The sequence below is a fragment of the Protomyctophum bolini genome, assembly GCF_963924005.1.
Source record: "Protomyctophum bolini genome assembly, chromosome: 5".
NCBI lineage: Eukaryota > Metazoa > Chordata > Actinopteri > Myctophiformes > Myctophidae > Protomyctophum > Protomyctophum bolini.
The window spans coordinates 16,461,781-16,477,026 of record NC_137866.1 but is presented as its reverse complement, the minus strand read 5'-3'; the positions used below and the strand labels follow the sequence as shown (position 1 = coordinate 16,477,026).

Here is a 15,246-nt window from a genome sequence, read left to right as displayed (position 1 = left end):
TCAAATCCCTATGAGCCGCGTGCGTGCGTGTGTGTGTGTGTGTGTGTGTGTGTGCACTTTAGACATGGTGGTGGCACAGGCCCACACACACAAACTCCTGTCCATGGCATCTGAAGTAGCCTTTTTTGGGATTGGTGATAAGAGAGTGAACAAGCTATCTAAGAAGTTATTAATAAACACAATGGGGTCCCAAGAACTCTAGACCACTACATTCCGCCCGCCCGTCCGACTGTCTGTCTCTGTGCCCATACTATACGTTGCTCACATCCATCAGTTCCTGGACAACTGGACACATCCCAGTTGAACGGACTCTTCTGCTCTGTGACTTTCTCTGTCGCTTTTCTCTTCCTCCCTCCATCCCACTCAGGTATGTTTCCCTGATGTTATAATATTAAGGGTTGTGTATATATCAATGATTATAGAGCATGTATTGACTGTAAGGAATAAGGATAGAGCATTGTATGAATACTAGGCATTCAGTGCTTGTACAGCTTACTGTCAATATGAACTACAGCATGAACTGTAATGGCAAGAACATACAAGTTATTTCAATGCTTGTATGGTGCTGATTAAGTTAAAGGTTTTTATATTTTGGTTAAACCCTTTTTTAAGGTTAAAACTCTATTTTTTTATAGTGATTATTGCTATAAAGTATTTGTTCAGTAACTGGTCTCCCCGTCGATCCAGGATGTCTAGTAAACAGAACATATATTTTCAGGGGGAAACACCATTCTAATGATCCTATTAGGAGAGACAACTATATATTTAAAAGCTTTTAATTTACGGTTACATTTAGCAGACACTTATACAAAGCCACTTACAACTGCAAAATCTGATGCAGAGTATGAAATCTAGTGAAGAAACAAACAAGAGAATGGTACAGAGAATAATATAGTGCCTCAAAGAAGCTTGGATACCAGATGAACAATGAACCTAGCATCTCTAAATCACATTATATTATTATATATCTGCATAGTAAACTAGCACCATCATTGTTTCATCACATTTCCATGTCCTACATGAGTTCTCTTTCCAGATTGGATCTAATTGGTATCCCAGTCTATTTTCTGTTTACTAAAGAGATGGACAACAGGGAGACCCCTGTTATTGAACAACTAATCTATATAGCAATGATTACTCAGAATATAGAACTCTTTTACACTTATGTCAACATACAAATAAATAATAATCCCTTACACAGCAACAAATGGGTATATAATAGCACTGTGAGTGTGTAGAGCTGAGTGAATGGAGCACTTGTTTGGTTGTTGATGTCCAGGTTTCACTGCCGAAAGACTGAACGCAGACCATGTCAGACACAGAGGAAGTGATTGAGGAGCAGGAGGAGTGAGTCAAATATATTTTCTGTTTTTTTGTTTTGTATATTTTGTGCGTCCCAAATGTCCGCATTTCTTAATGTAATATGAATTAATTTACCACATATTTGTGCAGGAAAATCGGGAACGTTAACTCTTTAAAAAAATGATGTGGATTTTACAATGTACAGTACATATCTTGGCCTTGCCAGACTGCTTTTCCTTGTTGTAAACTGAAGTTGACCAACCTTCACTTATGATTTGTCTTTGTGACTTTGAGAGCTAAACATTGCTGTACACTAACTAAAACTGTGCATAGACATGTGTATCTTCCTCCATATTATTGACACAGAAGTCTAGTATCTTTGTTTTGTGATGACAGAACCAATCATTCATGTAGTGTACGTGTCTCTGTGTGTGTGTGTGTGTGTGTGTGTGTGTGTGTGTGTGTGTGTGTGTGTGTGTGTGTGTGTGTGTGTGTGTGTGTGTGTGTGTCTGTGTGTGTGTGTGTGTGTGTGTGTGTGTGTGTGTGTGTTGACAGGGAGGAGGCAGAAGGTAAGAACTGAAAGCATGACTGATATCTATGAGAGCCATTTGTTTACATAGACAGGTGGCTGCTGGGAAAACTCAACTCAACTATCTGTTAGTTACAAAATCCTCAGTGTTAATTCACCCGCATCATGTAACTCTGAGATTATACAAATGTAACGCATGGAACTGGGTCCATTTGGTTACCATCTGCACAGTGGTGTGTACAAAATGGTACAGAGGTACATCAGCTGCTCTCCGTTACTTAACAAGATAGCCGTCTAAAAGTGCCAGAGAGTCCTCTTCTAGTAATGTGAGTGGGCTCCTCATAATATGAGTATAATGCACGTATTTCATTGCATTGTAGTAAGTCGTGACTCGAGTGGACTCTGTGGGGGTAGAGTCCCAGAGTGTGTGTGTGTGTGTGTGTGTGTGTGTGTGTGTGTGTGTGTGTGTGTGTGTGTGATGTATACTGTAGAATGTATACATACAGTACACTACATTTAACACGTTCCTTTGCTTGTGAATGGTTTGGGTGTACAAGGTATATTGTAACAGTATACTTTGCCGTCCAAAGAGAGCAAGGCAACAATAACCTTTCTGTTCTAGTATACCGGTAGTATTTGCATTTCCCACTACGTTCATGTGACTAACAACAGTATGTTCATATTCCTTCTCTCTGTACGTTTACCTGCTACTTCGATAAGAAGAGGAAGTCATTGAAGAAGGTATATACTGTAGTATATACTGTATATAATACTGTAGGACTACCTCTCTGAACGCTGTATTTAGATTGTAGAGTCAGGTGCACGTGTCTGACTTTGACTAAGTAGGCTTTGTTTAATGCCACGAATGACTTAAAGGACGACTTACTTCAACCATTTTCAACCTATAGTATCTTCAAATAATTGGTCCTCACTTATCCTTATTATAAAATGGTGAAATAAATGCTACTCTGTCTGTGTCTAATAGGAGACACTTCAGAAACCCGCCTACCAGTGATATCATCATTAGGCAGTTTTTTTCTCTCCCAGGAATAGAAAGCCTGATGTTGCGTTCCACGGGCAGACGCAAAGATACAGTCTACCATTCATTGTCAATGGAAGCCAGCGACATGATGCAAAGACGCAATGATGCATGTATAGCTGCTCCAAATGATACACCCTCCCATTCGTCTTTGCATCTAGGTTTCTAGTAGCTTGGATTCCCCATTGATGATGTCACTGGTAGGTGGTTTTGTGAACTGTCCACACTCCACAGCCCTCCTCTGAGACACAGACATTACAGTAAAACTATTTTACCATATTATAATAATGAGCATTAGTGAGCACCAATTCTAGGCTGAAAATGGCTGAAGTCGTCCTTTAAAAGCAGTACTTCATGTTAATTTGCTGTCTTACATGCATGTGGTAGAAGAAACTGTGTTTGAGCTATCGTCATTGTTGTGACATCACCGTGCTAGTGATAACGTGTTGTTGTTTATCACGTGCATAAAGTATTCATTCACAAGGCTGTTTAGTGATTGACGATCGGTTCCATTTGAATGAATCGTGCAAAAGGGTCTCTCATCGTGTTGCCATGAGGATGGAGATGGAGATGGGTGTTTTCTCTCATTACGTCCATCCTAGCTAACTTGCTGTCAGGGCTGGGCTGATACGACTTCAAATCAATATCATCATTATTTCAAACGTTGGCCTCGATCGTGATTACTATTCAAAGAAATTGTGAAAATAGATCTACAAGCACGTAGATGGCCTATTTTCACTATTTACTTTTGCGCCACCCATGTACAACAAAGTATAATACAGGGTTGTAAAGTGCTTGATCGGATTAAACGATTTAGTCGATAACAAATTAATATCTATTCCATGTTTCGTGTGAATTCGTTCATAAGAAAAATATAATAAAACAAAATACCTTATCTCAATCTCGATTATTCGGTTACAAGTCGGTTGTATTGGTTCTAAATATGGGTTTCAGTATATGTTTCCGTTAATTGCCCAGCCCTACTTGCTGCTGTGCTAATCCAACTCATGCTTTGCCCAGCAGAGGAGCAGGGAGTAGAGCAGGAGGAGGAGGAGGAGGTAGTAGAGGAGGAGGTGGCAGAGGAGGAGGAGGTTCAAGAAGGTATTGCTTTGCTTTTGCTGCTTTGTTCACTAATGCAGCTCTTCATTCAAATCTATTATTTCATACCGATGGTCAAAAGGCACATAATCTCTCGCAAGCGTACACAACACGCACACACACGTGCGCGCGCGCACACACACACACACACACACACACACACACACACACACACTTACTTTAGTGTTATCTCTAATGCATGCCAGAGCTAGGTAGCTCACGCTGAAGTGAACAGTCAGCTATTCTGCCAAGGTCACATACAGTACAGTAGACAGTAGACAGATTGCTGGGTATTACTCAGTCACAATGTGTCAAGCCCCATCATGCATTCAATTGCATTGTGACTTTGCTGCACTTGTGTACAATTTTGAGGTATCTTTTTTTTTTACTTTACTGGAGTATTTCCAATGTTCAATAATTTTACCTCTACTATATATCTCAGAGACAAATATTGTACTTTTACTCAACTACAATTATTTGAAGACTTTAGTTACTGCTGATTTTGATGATTCATTATTCAAATATCATTCAAATCTACAAAGTGAATGCACGTTTTGAAAACATACCTTAACCCCTTAACCTCTCCGCCGCTTTATTTTGTAGACATTTCAGAAAAACATTCTGCATACGAGTACTTATGGATTATTGATACTTTTACTTAAGTAAAACATGAGAGTAGGCCTACTTCTTCCATCACTTCTAAAAGGACACACCCGCCCATTTCGACTGCCACTATTATAAATACACAACAGAGGTCATTGAAAGGGAAGACACAGCGTATTAATATCAATCAGTCAACGAGTCATTATTACAAAAGCTATCAGTCATCACCAGGGAAATTGCACAGTGAGATATCTCACTGTTCTCGTGGAATTCCTATCCCACCCCAGAGGCCCCGGAGGCCCCGGAGGTAGAGGAGCCTGCGGCAGACGAGGAGGCAGCCGAGGAAGAAGAAGAAGTGAAGGAAGAAGAGCAGGGTGAAGGTATACTATAGGGCTGTCACGATTACACAAGCTGACGATTAATCATCACACAAATAATTGAAATTAAAGAGTGCCGTGATTTTGTTTTAACTTTTTCTGTTTTGTATGTGTCTATGGAGTTCATATTACTCTAATAGACCCCCAGGTGTGGTTAGAATAGGAAAATAAATAAGTCTTCCCGGTGTAGTTTTGGTTTCTCAAAAGGCCCAATCGTGGCCCAGGTGAAAAGGCCCAATCGAAATGACAGTGGTATAGTCACATCACAATATCATCTCCTCCCCTAACCCCTCCCCTTTTATAATACTTGTATAATGCTTCAGTTCAGGTGGATCACGCACAAAAGCCTCTGCCCGGGCTCTGGACAGGGCCTCTAGATCTCAATATATGGAGCTGGCCTGTTCTGACATCACAATGCTGTTCTGACATCTGCATAGATTCCATTCGGGCATGCCTGCAAAGAAGTTGTACACTTCTGCTATTTTTGAAAAATGTTGACGATTATCTCAAATAATTGCGATTAGGCGATTATGTAATAATTGTGACAGGCCGCCTGGTGAAGGTGAATGAAGCCTTCATATTATGCATACTGTACAGCCGTGAAATCAACAGCAGGATAAAAGGATTACTGACAGTGTCGCTGACGAGACGAGAGAGTGCATGCCTGCGTCAGACAGACACTCAAATTATCTTCCGCGCGTGCGCACGCTGCACTCTAGTCTGGAATGTGACAGTTCTGCACTTGTATAACTCAGGCGGAGTCTATTTCCTATACCTGTACTCTGTATGTCTGTCTCTCGGTCTGTCTCTCGGTCTGTCTGTCTGTCTGTCTGCCCGTCTGTCTGTCTGTCCGTCCGTCCGTCCTACTAATCCCTCTTGCATTGTGTGAATTTGTACAGTGTCACTCACACTCTCCGTTTAGTCAGTGGCTACACAGTCAGGATTCCCATCAGACTCCACCCAATAATGTGGTTAAGTGTGCTCTGAACTGGGATACAGATCAGTTAAAATTAGTCAGTATCGTTTCCCGCTGCAGGCATCTCTCACCACCATACTGTGTGTACTTCTGATAAGACAACAGAAGGACACGCATGCACACACCTTATCATTGCTCTTGTGATCTTTCTCCTCTCATCATGTTCTCTGCTCTCTAGCATCTTATCCGTTTGCATTCCTGAAACACCAGCATTTACATACCAACACCATGGTCAATGCCCCCCCCCCCCCCCCAAAAAAAAAACACACATATAGTACGCACATAGACAGTTTTGCACACACACACACACACACACACACACACACACACACACACACACACACACACACACACACACACACACACACACACACACACACACACACACACACACACACACACACACACACACACACACAACTAAAGGTCCGTATACTATATCAATATCTATGGTATATCATTCACCAGTGTGACAGTGTCAGACTGTCAGTATGACTATACTTTGGTGTGGACTGTGGACTCTGCCATCAACTGGAGTTATGAGTTTTTAAAACAATATCTACAGTATGTTGCTTGCTTTGTTTCATTTCAGATGGAGGAGAGGAAGGAGAGGAGGGTGGAGGTAATACTGAAAGGTGCAACCCAACTGAACTAACCCATTTAACTGATTATATTGATCTAAGTTAATAAGATAACCGATTAATAGTCAATCCTTATTTTAGGCATGTCAACTCATTATAGGTGAAAGGTATCCAAAAATGTCAATAACAGGAACAGGAATTTTCACTATTTTTGCATGACACCGACACGAATACTGCTTAAGTTGTTAATCAATTTGTTGATATATTAAAGATCGTAAATTTTTTTATTAAAACAATCTAATAATCTAAAATACATGCTTGATTATTCGAATAATCAAAAAAGAAAATAATGCATAGCTGCAAGTTGCAACCCTAGAATGATGTATCATGAACAGTTGAGGACTTGTTTGGTTTGGAATGGCTGGATACTGTCAGCCAGGTTCAACTTCACTCATCATCATTATAATCAGTCATGTGCACTGAGGCAGCACATGTCACGCTGCATGATTAACTGACTGTGTTTCTGTGTACAGCTCTGTGTAGAACACATAACAGTTATTATTACAATGTGAGATTAATGTCAGCTCTCTGTGAGTTGTGTTCTGTTGACTGGGATTTCCCACGTGCATGGAATCCTGTCTGTCTTATTCTTATTCGCAGAGGGAGAGGAAGAGGCTAAACCCAAGTTCAACAAGTACGTTGTGCACGTGCACGCACACACACACACACACACACACACACACACACACACACACACACACACACACACACACACTTATTATCACAATTATATTATTTAGGATTTTTCAATAGCAAATACAGCAGATCTGCGATCTCACAGCGCATTGTGATGCATGAAGGGCGGATTTTTTTTCTGTGACATTATGTGCCTGCCAACACTCTTCATTTACATACTGTCTGTCATCCACATCCACGGAGATTAACGACCGCCCGGCCGCATCATGTTTTCACAGTACATTCCCTTCTTCCTGTCTCTGTAGCACACACTCACATCCTCCAATCACGCCTCCTTTAAAAACATCAACCTACAGTATACTGTATACTATATACTGTACTACTATACTGTAAGTAAGTCATTGACTGGAGTCCCTCAGGGCAGGGGCCCCCTCATTTTTTCCACACACACCATACTGCATCACTGAAAATAGCTGTACAAGTTAAATTGGAGCCAGGTGTGTGTCTTTTGTGTTTTCCATTCTTGGCCGTAGGCGCTCACTGCTCAGCTGACAAGATAAACTCAAAGTGTTCAAGTCTCTTTCAGCTTATTTCATAAATACTGTATACTATACAGTGCATTGACATTCATTTATTTCCTTTAATTTTACTGGCATACATTTTCCTTTTCGCAAACCCCATTTTTAACAGTTGTTTTATTTGGGAAGTTTATTTTTTTTTATTTTAATCCACAGGCCGTTCATAATGCCCAACCTCATCCCACCAAAGATCCCGGATGGAGAAAAGGTGGATTTTGATGTGAGTACTACCAGACTACAGAGACCAATAAGCAGAGAGGCTGGCACCAACCTGCTCGTTGGGAGCAGTTGGAGGTTCAGTGTCTCGCTCAAGAACACTTCAGCACTAACTCAGGGGGAGGGCAGCCCGGGAACCTTCCGTTTCCCCAAGCAGCCGCCACCATCTACACGTTCACTCGCTTCACGAGCGTGTATATGTGCTACTTTTGATGCTTTTGTGTGACACTGTAGTACGAACAAGTAAGGCATTCATTTATGAAAAAACACGGATATAAGATCAATGATATATATAGCTATTCTAAAGGATTTAGAAGACTTTTTTTTTTTTTTAATCAGCCTCATTTCTCTTATTGGGGTCAATCTAGAACTGACATCGATTCCATTGAGTCTAGTTGAGGGAGCCCCTGCACATACTGTACATGCAGCCCTGGTGCTAGTGACAAGAGACTTATAGTGAACACCTAGCTGTTTCAACAGGACATCCACCGGAAGAGGATGGAGAAAGACCTAACGGAGCTGCAGACACTGATCGAGGCTCACTTTGTGAACAGGAAGAAGGAGGAAGAGGAGCTGATTAATCTCACTGACAGGATTGTGAGTGACGCGCACACACACACACATACACACAAAATCTGATATCCACAACACACATACATACAGTATATACATTTACATCCATCTGAGGATTGGGATTTGATCATAAAATTGAACGATGCATTCTGCAGGATAAGCGTCGCTCAGAGCGTGCGGAGCAGCACAGGATCCGCAGCGAAAAAGATAAAGAACGACAGAAACGTCTGGAGGTAACGTATGGCTGAACCAAGTTGCTGTATGATGAATGCATCAGTGTTTTCGGCACAGACTGAATGACCTCACATCACATCAGTTAAAGACATAATCATGTCAAAATCCAAATATATCAGAGTAAAGATCTACTACAAGTCCAAGATCATAATCACAATTGTCTGCATATACGCTAGACACTACGCAGACTCCATTTCAGATAGGAAACTCATGTCACACTCACGTCAGAATAGATTAACCATTTATTGCAACAAATGGCAAACTGTTTGAATGGGGTTATAGGCTCTGCTTATGGGATATATGTTCTCTGAATTTTGTCTAAGCAGCATGCTAAACCAAATCATTAGCAAAACCCCCCATGGGTATACAAGAACAGGCACATATTAAGACAAGTTAATGAGATTAACTTGAGTCATGGAAACTTGAAACATACAACTTGAATGCATTTCAATCTGTAGTAGTAGCCGAGAGCCGTATTTAAAGGATTCTGCTTTGTTAAGAGCGCAAGCTCTGATTGGAGTATGGATGTGTGACATAACGGTCAGCTGAGATGTGAATGACGAATAGGATGCTAGACTGATTGAGGCAATCAAGCTGACTGACAGCTGATTCCAGCTAAGGCATTCAGACTAACGTGCCCCTATATGAACAAACGCAGGCTCCATTTAAACAAGTGACTGCCAATACATGGGAGACAATATTAGAACAATATTTCTCACACAAGCATCTCTAATCCCTCTTCTCCCTCCAGGACGACAGGACTCGCAAGGAGGAGGAGGCAGCCAAGAAGAGAGCGGGCGACGACGCTAAGAAGAATAAAACTCTAACCAGCCTCCACTTTGGAGGCTACATGCAGAAGGTGGTGAGTATAGATACTAGGAGGAGAGCCCTTTGGAGGCTACACGCAGCTACATCTAGAAGGTGGTGCACTAGTGAGTATAGGAGAGCCCGTGAACACCCCTGGGACTTTTGCTACAAAATAAATATGTATACTTTCCGGTACAACAACGCACTTAGAAAATAACAGACTTTCAACTAAAATCGAATCACCTTTTGTATTTCCACAGTGACATTATAAATTATTATAAGCCTAATTTAGGCTGTAGACTGGACACAACCTCTATACCAGTGGTTTTCAACCCTTTTCATATCAAGGTCCATTCGTCATTAGAGCCACGGACCACCATTTGATGAGATTTAGCCTCTCAGACCCAAGACTAAAAAATATTTTGTCATTGGATAATTGTGTCCACAATTCCATGCTGTACTGATGTTGGTACCATAGGAGAGACAACAGGCAAAAGTTTATCAAAATAACAATTATTTTTCTATCTTTAGCGTAATTGTGTAGACTTCTTGTAAAGTAATGCAGATGTTTAACAATAATTTAACTCTTGAGAGTGTCAAATTAAACTCAAATTAATTTCACGCTCTCAAAAGTTAAAGTTCAGTTGGTTTAAGCCAAGGTTACCAACTCTCCATCATTTAGCTGGGGACCACCTGGAACCCCCTCAAAGACAAAAAAATCACTGCTCTATGACCCTCCTTCTCCCTCTTGTCACAGGCAGCGCAGCGGAGCGGAAAGAGGCAAACGGAGAGAGAGAAGAAGAAGAAGATACTGCACGACAGGCGTAAATGTCAGGAGATCGAGCACTTGAACCAGGAGTCAATCAAGTGAGTGGAGCCATGCAGCGCCAGTGATAAAATAATATTATTTATATATAAGGCTTTTGTGAGGGGCTCTTGCATCTGTTATTTTTAAACAGGACTTGTACTTTGATGAAAATAACACTTGACTTCAAGTCAAGATATGATCGTCTGTGTCTGTTGTCCACAGGGACAAAGCCAAGGAGCTGTGGGAATGGCTGCACCAGCTAGAGGCTGAGAAGTTTGACTTACAGTACCATTTAACCAGACAGAAATATGAGGTCAGTATTACGTAAAATATACCACACAGTAGGTGGTCTAGGACCCCCCGGGGGTCCTCAAGAGTTAAGGTCCGCCAAATGTTTGTGTGATGGGGAACATTAGCCGAAAATAGCAGAACTGAAAGTACACAAAGTACAGTGAAGTGCCGCATACGATGTTGATTATCATTTTGTTTCTTTTGTGTTTCAGATAAATGTGCTCAGGAATCGTGTGAGCGACCACCAGAAAAAGTGAGAACATTTTCAATGCATCACTCAAAAATAAATAATACATTTTAGGAAGGAAAAGCCACCACGGCGGCTTTCATAAATTCTGCCCTCTTGCCACACACTCACATGGGTAGGTAGGGTGAGCAAAATGTCGGGGCACGGACAGGGCAGATAGTATTTCAGCAGCTATAGGCGGGGCAGCTGCCTGAGTTGCCCAATGGTGACTACGTAAGCTTCCGTTGCCACAATTGGCCCACACAGGCTAGACTTTTTGCAAATTAGCCTACACATTCTACAAAACCTTTACATCTACACAGGGGTTGACACCAAGGTCTCAGAGGCACTTGGCCCGTCAGGCAACAATTAGCCTACAGCTCATGTTCTACTTGCCCAAAGGTCATGCGCACTTGCCCGAAAAGTAAATGGTCCATTATAAAATGACAGATACATCTGGATTACGTTCTGGGGCTGTGCGATAAAAAAACGTCATACCTCAATTTTTATGCCTACGGCTACAGTACCTACATAATCTGGACTTCACACCATATTTTTAAGAGTAGCAACAGTGAAAACAGCACATTATAGGTAAACAGTGCTCTTATTTTACATTCCACAGACCAGAAGACAGAGCACTCTGTTTTCAGACAGATATCTCATGTTGTGTAACTTGTCGGGACACTTGAAAGCAAACTCCACCTGCCCGAAAGTGTTATTTACCTGCCAGGGGCAGGTAAATAATAGTGTCAACACCTCTACAGACAAGCTAACCTACCAAGACCTAGCCCAAAACTTTAGATTCTCGTGGAGGTTTTTTTCGTCAGAATCGAAAAAAACCTCTACGAGAATCTAAAATGTTGGGCTAACCAAGACCAATGAGTGTAGGCTACTGCTAGATACAGTAGGATGGGTCAGAGACTCACCTCATACTGGAGGTTGGGGGACATGATGTCATGATGGGGTTGGTTCATCAAGTTCTTGGTTTCCAGCTTTCTCCACTGTCTGTTGCAGTCTTGGGTGGATGGATGGACATGTTGGCAGGTTGTGTGTCGCTCTCAGTCTCTGCCACTGTGCCATCCATATTGGTAGTAGCTAGTAGGTACCTACCTACCCATTCCAAATGGTATGTGATGCTAAAAACATTTGGCCTCTCACAGCTTACTCTATGTTTTACAGTCACGGTCAACTTCTGGGAGGGTGTCTCGCGCTGCCTCTACGGTAGATAGAAGGTCGTTTCCGTGGAAACGAAGCTGCGGCCAATTGGACAAAAATAGGCTTCTTCTTCAGGCTCTTCTTCGCCTTCCACACAAAATACCGTATACGTTCATATATTAGTTTAGTGTGTAGGCTAAAAGCCTAGCTTTGTAGCTTTCATACGTAAAGATACTAAAATAAAAATGTTCGGGTTTCTTTGTTTACTTTACATAGCCTACCTGTAGTGTAGCCTAAATTAGGCTAATTAACCAACCATGCAGTCACTTGTCTTGAGACAGAGACGTTTCTGTCGTAAACTTGCAAAGTAGAAGTAGTTAGTAGTTAAAAGGTGGTACACCACGACGTCATAAATTCATAAAACAAACGTCCGTTCTGAAGTGTGTGTTATGTCCATAGAGTATGGGGTTATGTCACTCTTGTTGTCATTTCAGGACAGCCGGCGGAAGTTCAACGAGCGCGCGCTCACCGCGCTGCGTGAAAGTGTTGCCAGATTCTGCGAGAGAAACCACCATTTTGGCACCAACCAGTTGCTTCCTTTTGGCTGGTTTTACTAGACCTGACCGGGTGTTTCTCTTGCACTATCTGGCAACAATGGACAAGGCTGTGTGTGGGAGGATAGGATACACAGGATAAATGGCACATAGATATTTAGGCCTAGGCTACTGTACTGTACATCAATGTTGTTAAATAATTTAACATTGAGGTAAATGCCTATGTGCAGTTGCCAAAACATAGTGAATTAATTGGTATAGTAATTTGGTATTATCTTCTCTTTGACTCCCTATGTTTTCTATCTCCTTCTCTTACTGAGGAAAGCCACTTAAAACCTTTTGTCTGTTTGGAATGAAGAGGAATTCAAAAACTTTTTAGAAAATAATACATGCTGAGCAAATTAAGCTCTGATCTGACCTCACTCACAACACAACCGGTTGCCGTGTATGCCTGACTACACAGATTTCATATTTGGGCAAGAATGATGTCTGATGTACAAGCAGCACTTCACATTTAAACTGATACAAAATAATTTCCTAAGTGATATTGGCAAATATTACTAAAGGTGGTGTACTGTAGTGTACAGTACAGTACAGTAATATGAGACACACCTACTAAATATCAATATATAGACCTACTCTACCTGATATGGGTAGCTAGGTATTGGTATAATAGAGACCTAGAGAGAATATACTGCCCCTCTAAAAGTCGGACTCAAACTATATCATAATAAGCTTTAAATATCTGCCGGTACACAATGTGCTTTTAGTTTACATTCACTAGACTAGACGGTGTAGTATGTCCAACATACAGACACCAGCCGCCCCTCTACCAGTTGTTGTTGAGAGTAAGCCGTGACAGTTGTGCATTGACTGTGCTTGGCATGCCACTGTTCGTGTGCGTGCGTGTGTGTTTCTTCATGTGGTAGTAGAGTATAACAGTTGTTATCTTTCTCATCAGTAATTCAATGACACTTTGAGGCCAAAGCACTTCCTCCCCGCATTTTCCCCCTGTCATTCTGCCACTCTTCAAAGGATCCCTCCAGACTATGACTAATGACTATATGTGTACGAGCACACATAAGTATTATACAATTGTGTGTGTGTGTGTGTGTGTGTGTGTGTGTGTGTGTGTGTGTGTGTGTGTGTGTGTGTGTGTGTGTGTGTGTGTGTGTGTGTGTGTTTTTTTCTTTGCCATGGCTGGCGGGGAAATCCGTAGTGGCCTCAAAATGTCACAAATGTTCATTCCCATTGTTCTGGGTTTGATCGCTGCAGAGTGCTGAGTGTGATCCTTTGGAAGTCATACTGTGGGAAAGTGTTTCTCTCTAGTTTCCGAGAATGAATCTCTGTGTATTTACGACAGCTCCAAGAGGACCAAGAGAGCCCTGAGGAAATAAAAGTCTCTGCTGACGGAGCAGATCAACCACCTGCCCCGCCCCAAAACAGCCATCGCCTCTCTTCCAAAGCTGTGTGTGTCTCACCACCACCATGCAGCTCCACCCTGGCATCACCTGCTGCTGCCCCGCCTTGCTGCCTCGCCTGCCCCAAACATGGGCTGCTTTCCAGACAGTTCCTCCTGCTATCATGCTCCCTTCTTCTGTCTGTCTTGTTGCAGTGGGCTCCTGCTCTGTACTTTAATTAAACCATATAACCGATTTGTTTCCCGTAAAGCGTGAGTGTAAATAAAAAACGATTTCAATTAAATTGTTCAATTGACGTCGTGTACGTTAGCAGTGACGTCCCACCAACATTTTTCTGCTTGTACCTGTATGTTGTTTATGTTTTATGAACATGTTTCAAACCTAAAGGCGGTCATATCATATCAGACATTGCATTACGGTCAAGTCATGCATGCAACCACCAACCAGACAGAGAAGCAGAGACAGAGAGACAGACCTTCCTGAAAACTCAAGCATTGACATGTCTAAGTTTCAGACACAAATGTGCTCGCAGAGGGAACACCCAGAGGCCTCCACCCAATCACACACACCACAAATGATTAGGCATCTCACACACATACCGTACACACACAAACGCACGCACTCACACAGATGAGAACAAATGAGTCACTTTCATTTTGCTCTGGTGAAAGTTATATCTGTGATTCTCAGAACATTCTGTCTGCTACTAAAAGACTGGCATTCCAGTCTCCTAGTTGGAACGAACAACTGACAGTAGTTGGAACACAATTCCACAATTTTTTAGAAAGATACTTGATAAGACCTGTGGTTGAACCACAATACATCGATTGGCATGCAGATCTATGGTGGTATGAAACTATTCTGATTCTTGGAAATAATTTGGCCTACCTCAGGGGTGAAACTTGAATGTCTAACCTGTGGTTAGACGCTTTGTAACTGCAACTTGTGGGAAGGCTGCACAAAATTCAAAAAGTATTTCACTGACTATTTTACATGCAGAAAAAGTTCTCACGTTTATTATTTAAGTAAAAGTATACTGCAATGTAGAAACACTCCGGACTGTTACAATTAAAAGTCTGGTAATCAAACCAAAATATACTTTAAGTACTAAAAGTAAAATGACTCATTATGCACAGTGTACTTGAGTACACCACTGGTGACAATAAAGTCAAGTTGAAGTAG

At 41.7% G+C, this 15,246-nt stretch overlaps 1 protein-coding gene across 1 annotated transcript; it reads left to right on the top strand.

Annotated features, from left to right (window-relative positions):
• Window positions 1-7,172: 7,172 nt before the first annotated feature.
• On the top strand, window positions 7,173-14,264 carry tnnt2a (troponin T type 2a (cardiac)). The gene is made up of 9 exons (XM_080763090.1): window positions 7,173-7,199; window positions 7,936-7,999; window positions 8,476-8,592; window positions 8,724-8,801; window positions 9,554-9,664; window positions 10,367-10,476; window positions 10,640-10,730; window positions 10,921-10,961; window positions 14,007-14,264. The coding sequence occupies exons 2-9, from the start codon at window positions 7,946-7,948 to the stop codon at window positions 14,038-14,040; spliced, it is 636 nt and encodes a 211-aa protein (XP_080619216.1). The 5' UTR covers window positions 7,173-7,199; window positions 7,936-7,945; the 3' UTR covers window positions 14,041-14,264.
• The last annotated feature ends 982 nt before the right edge of the window (window positions 14,265-15,246 follow it).

What these genes read in the sequence shown, in the direction of transcription:
- tnnt2a (XM_080763090.1), top strand. Translation starts at nt 7,946, where the DNA reads ATGCCCAACCTCATCCCACCAAAGATCCCGGATGGAGAAAAGGTGGAT. An exon ending in AACGACAGAAACGTCTGGAG is followed by an intron (nt 8,802 to 9,553) that starts GTAACGTATGGC and finishes TTCTCCCTCCAG; the next exon opens with GACGACAGGACTCGCAAGGA. An exon ending in TAACCAGACAGAAATATGAG is followed by an intron (nt 10,731 to 10,920) that starts GTCAGTATTACG and finishes TTTGTGTTTCAG; the next exon opens with ATAAATGTGCTCAGGAATCG.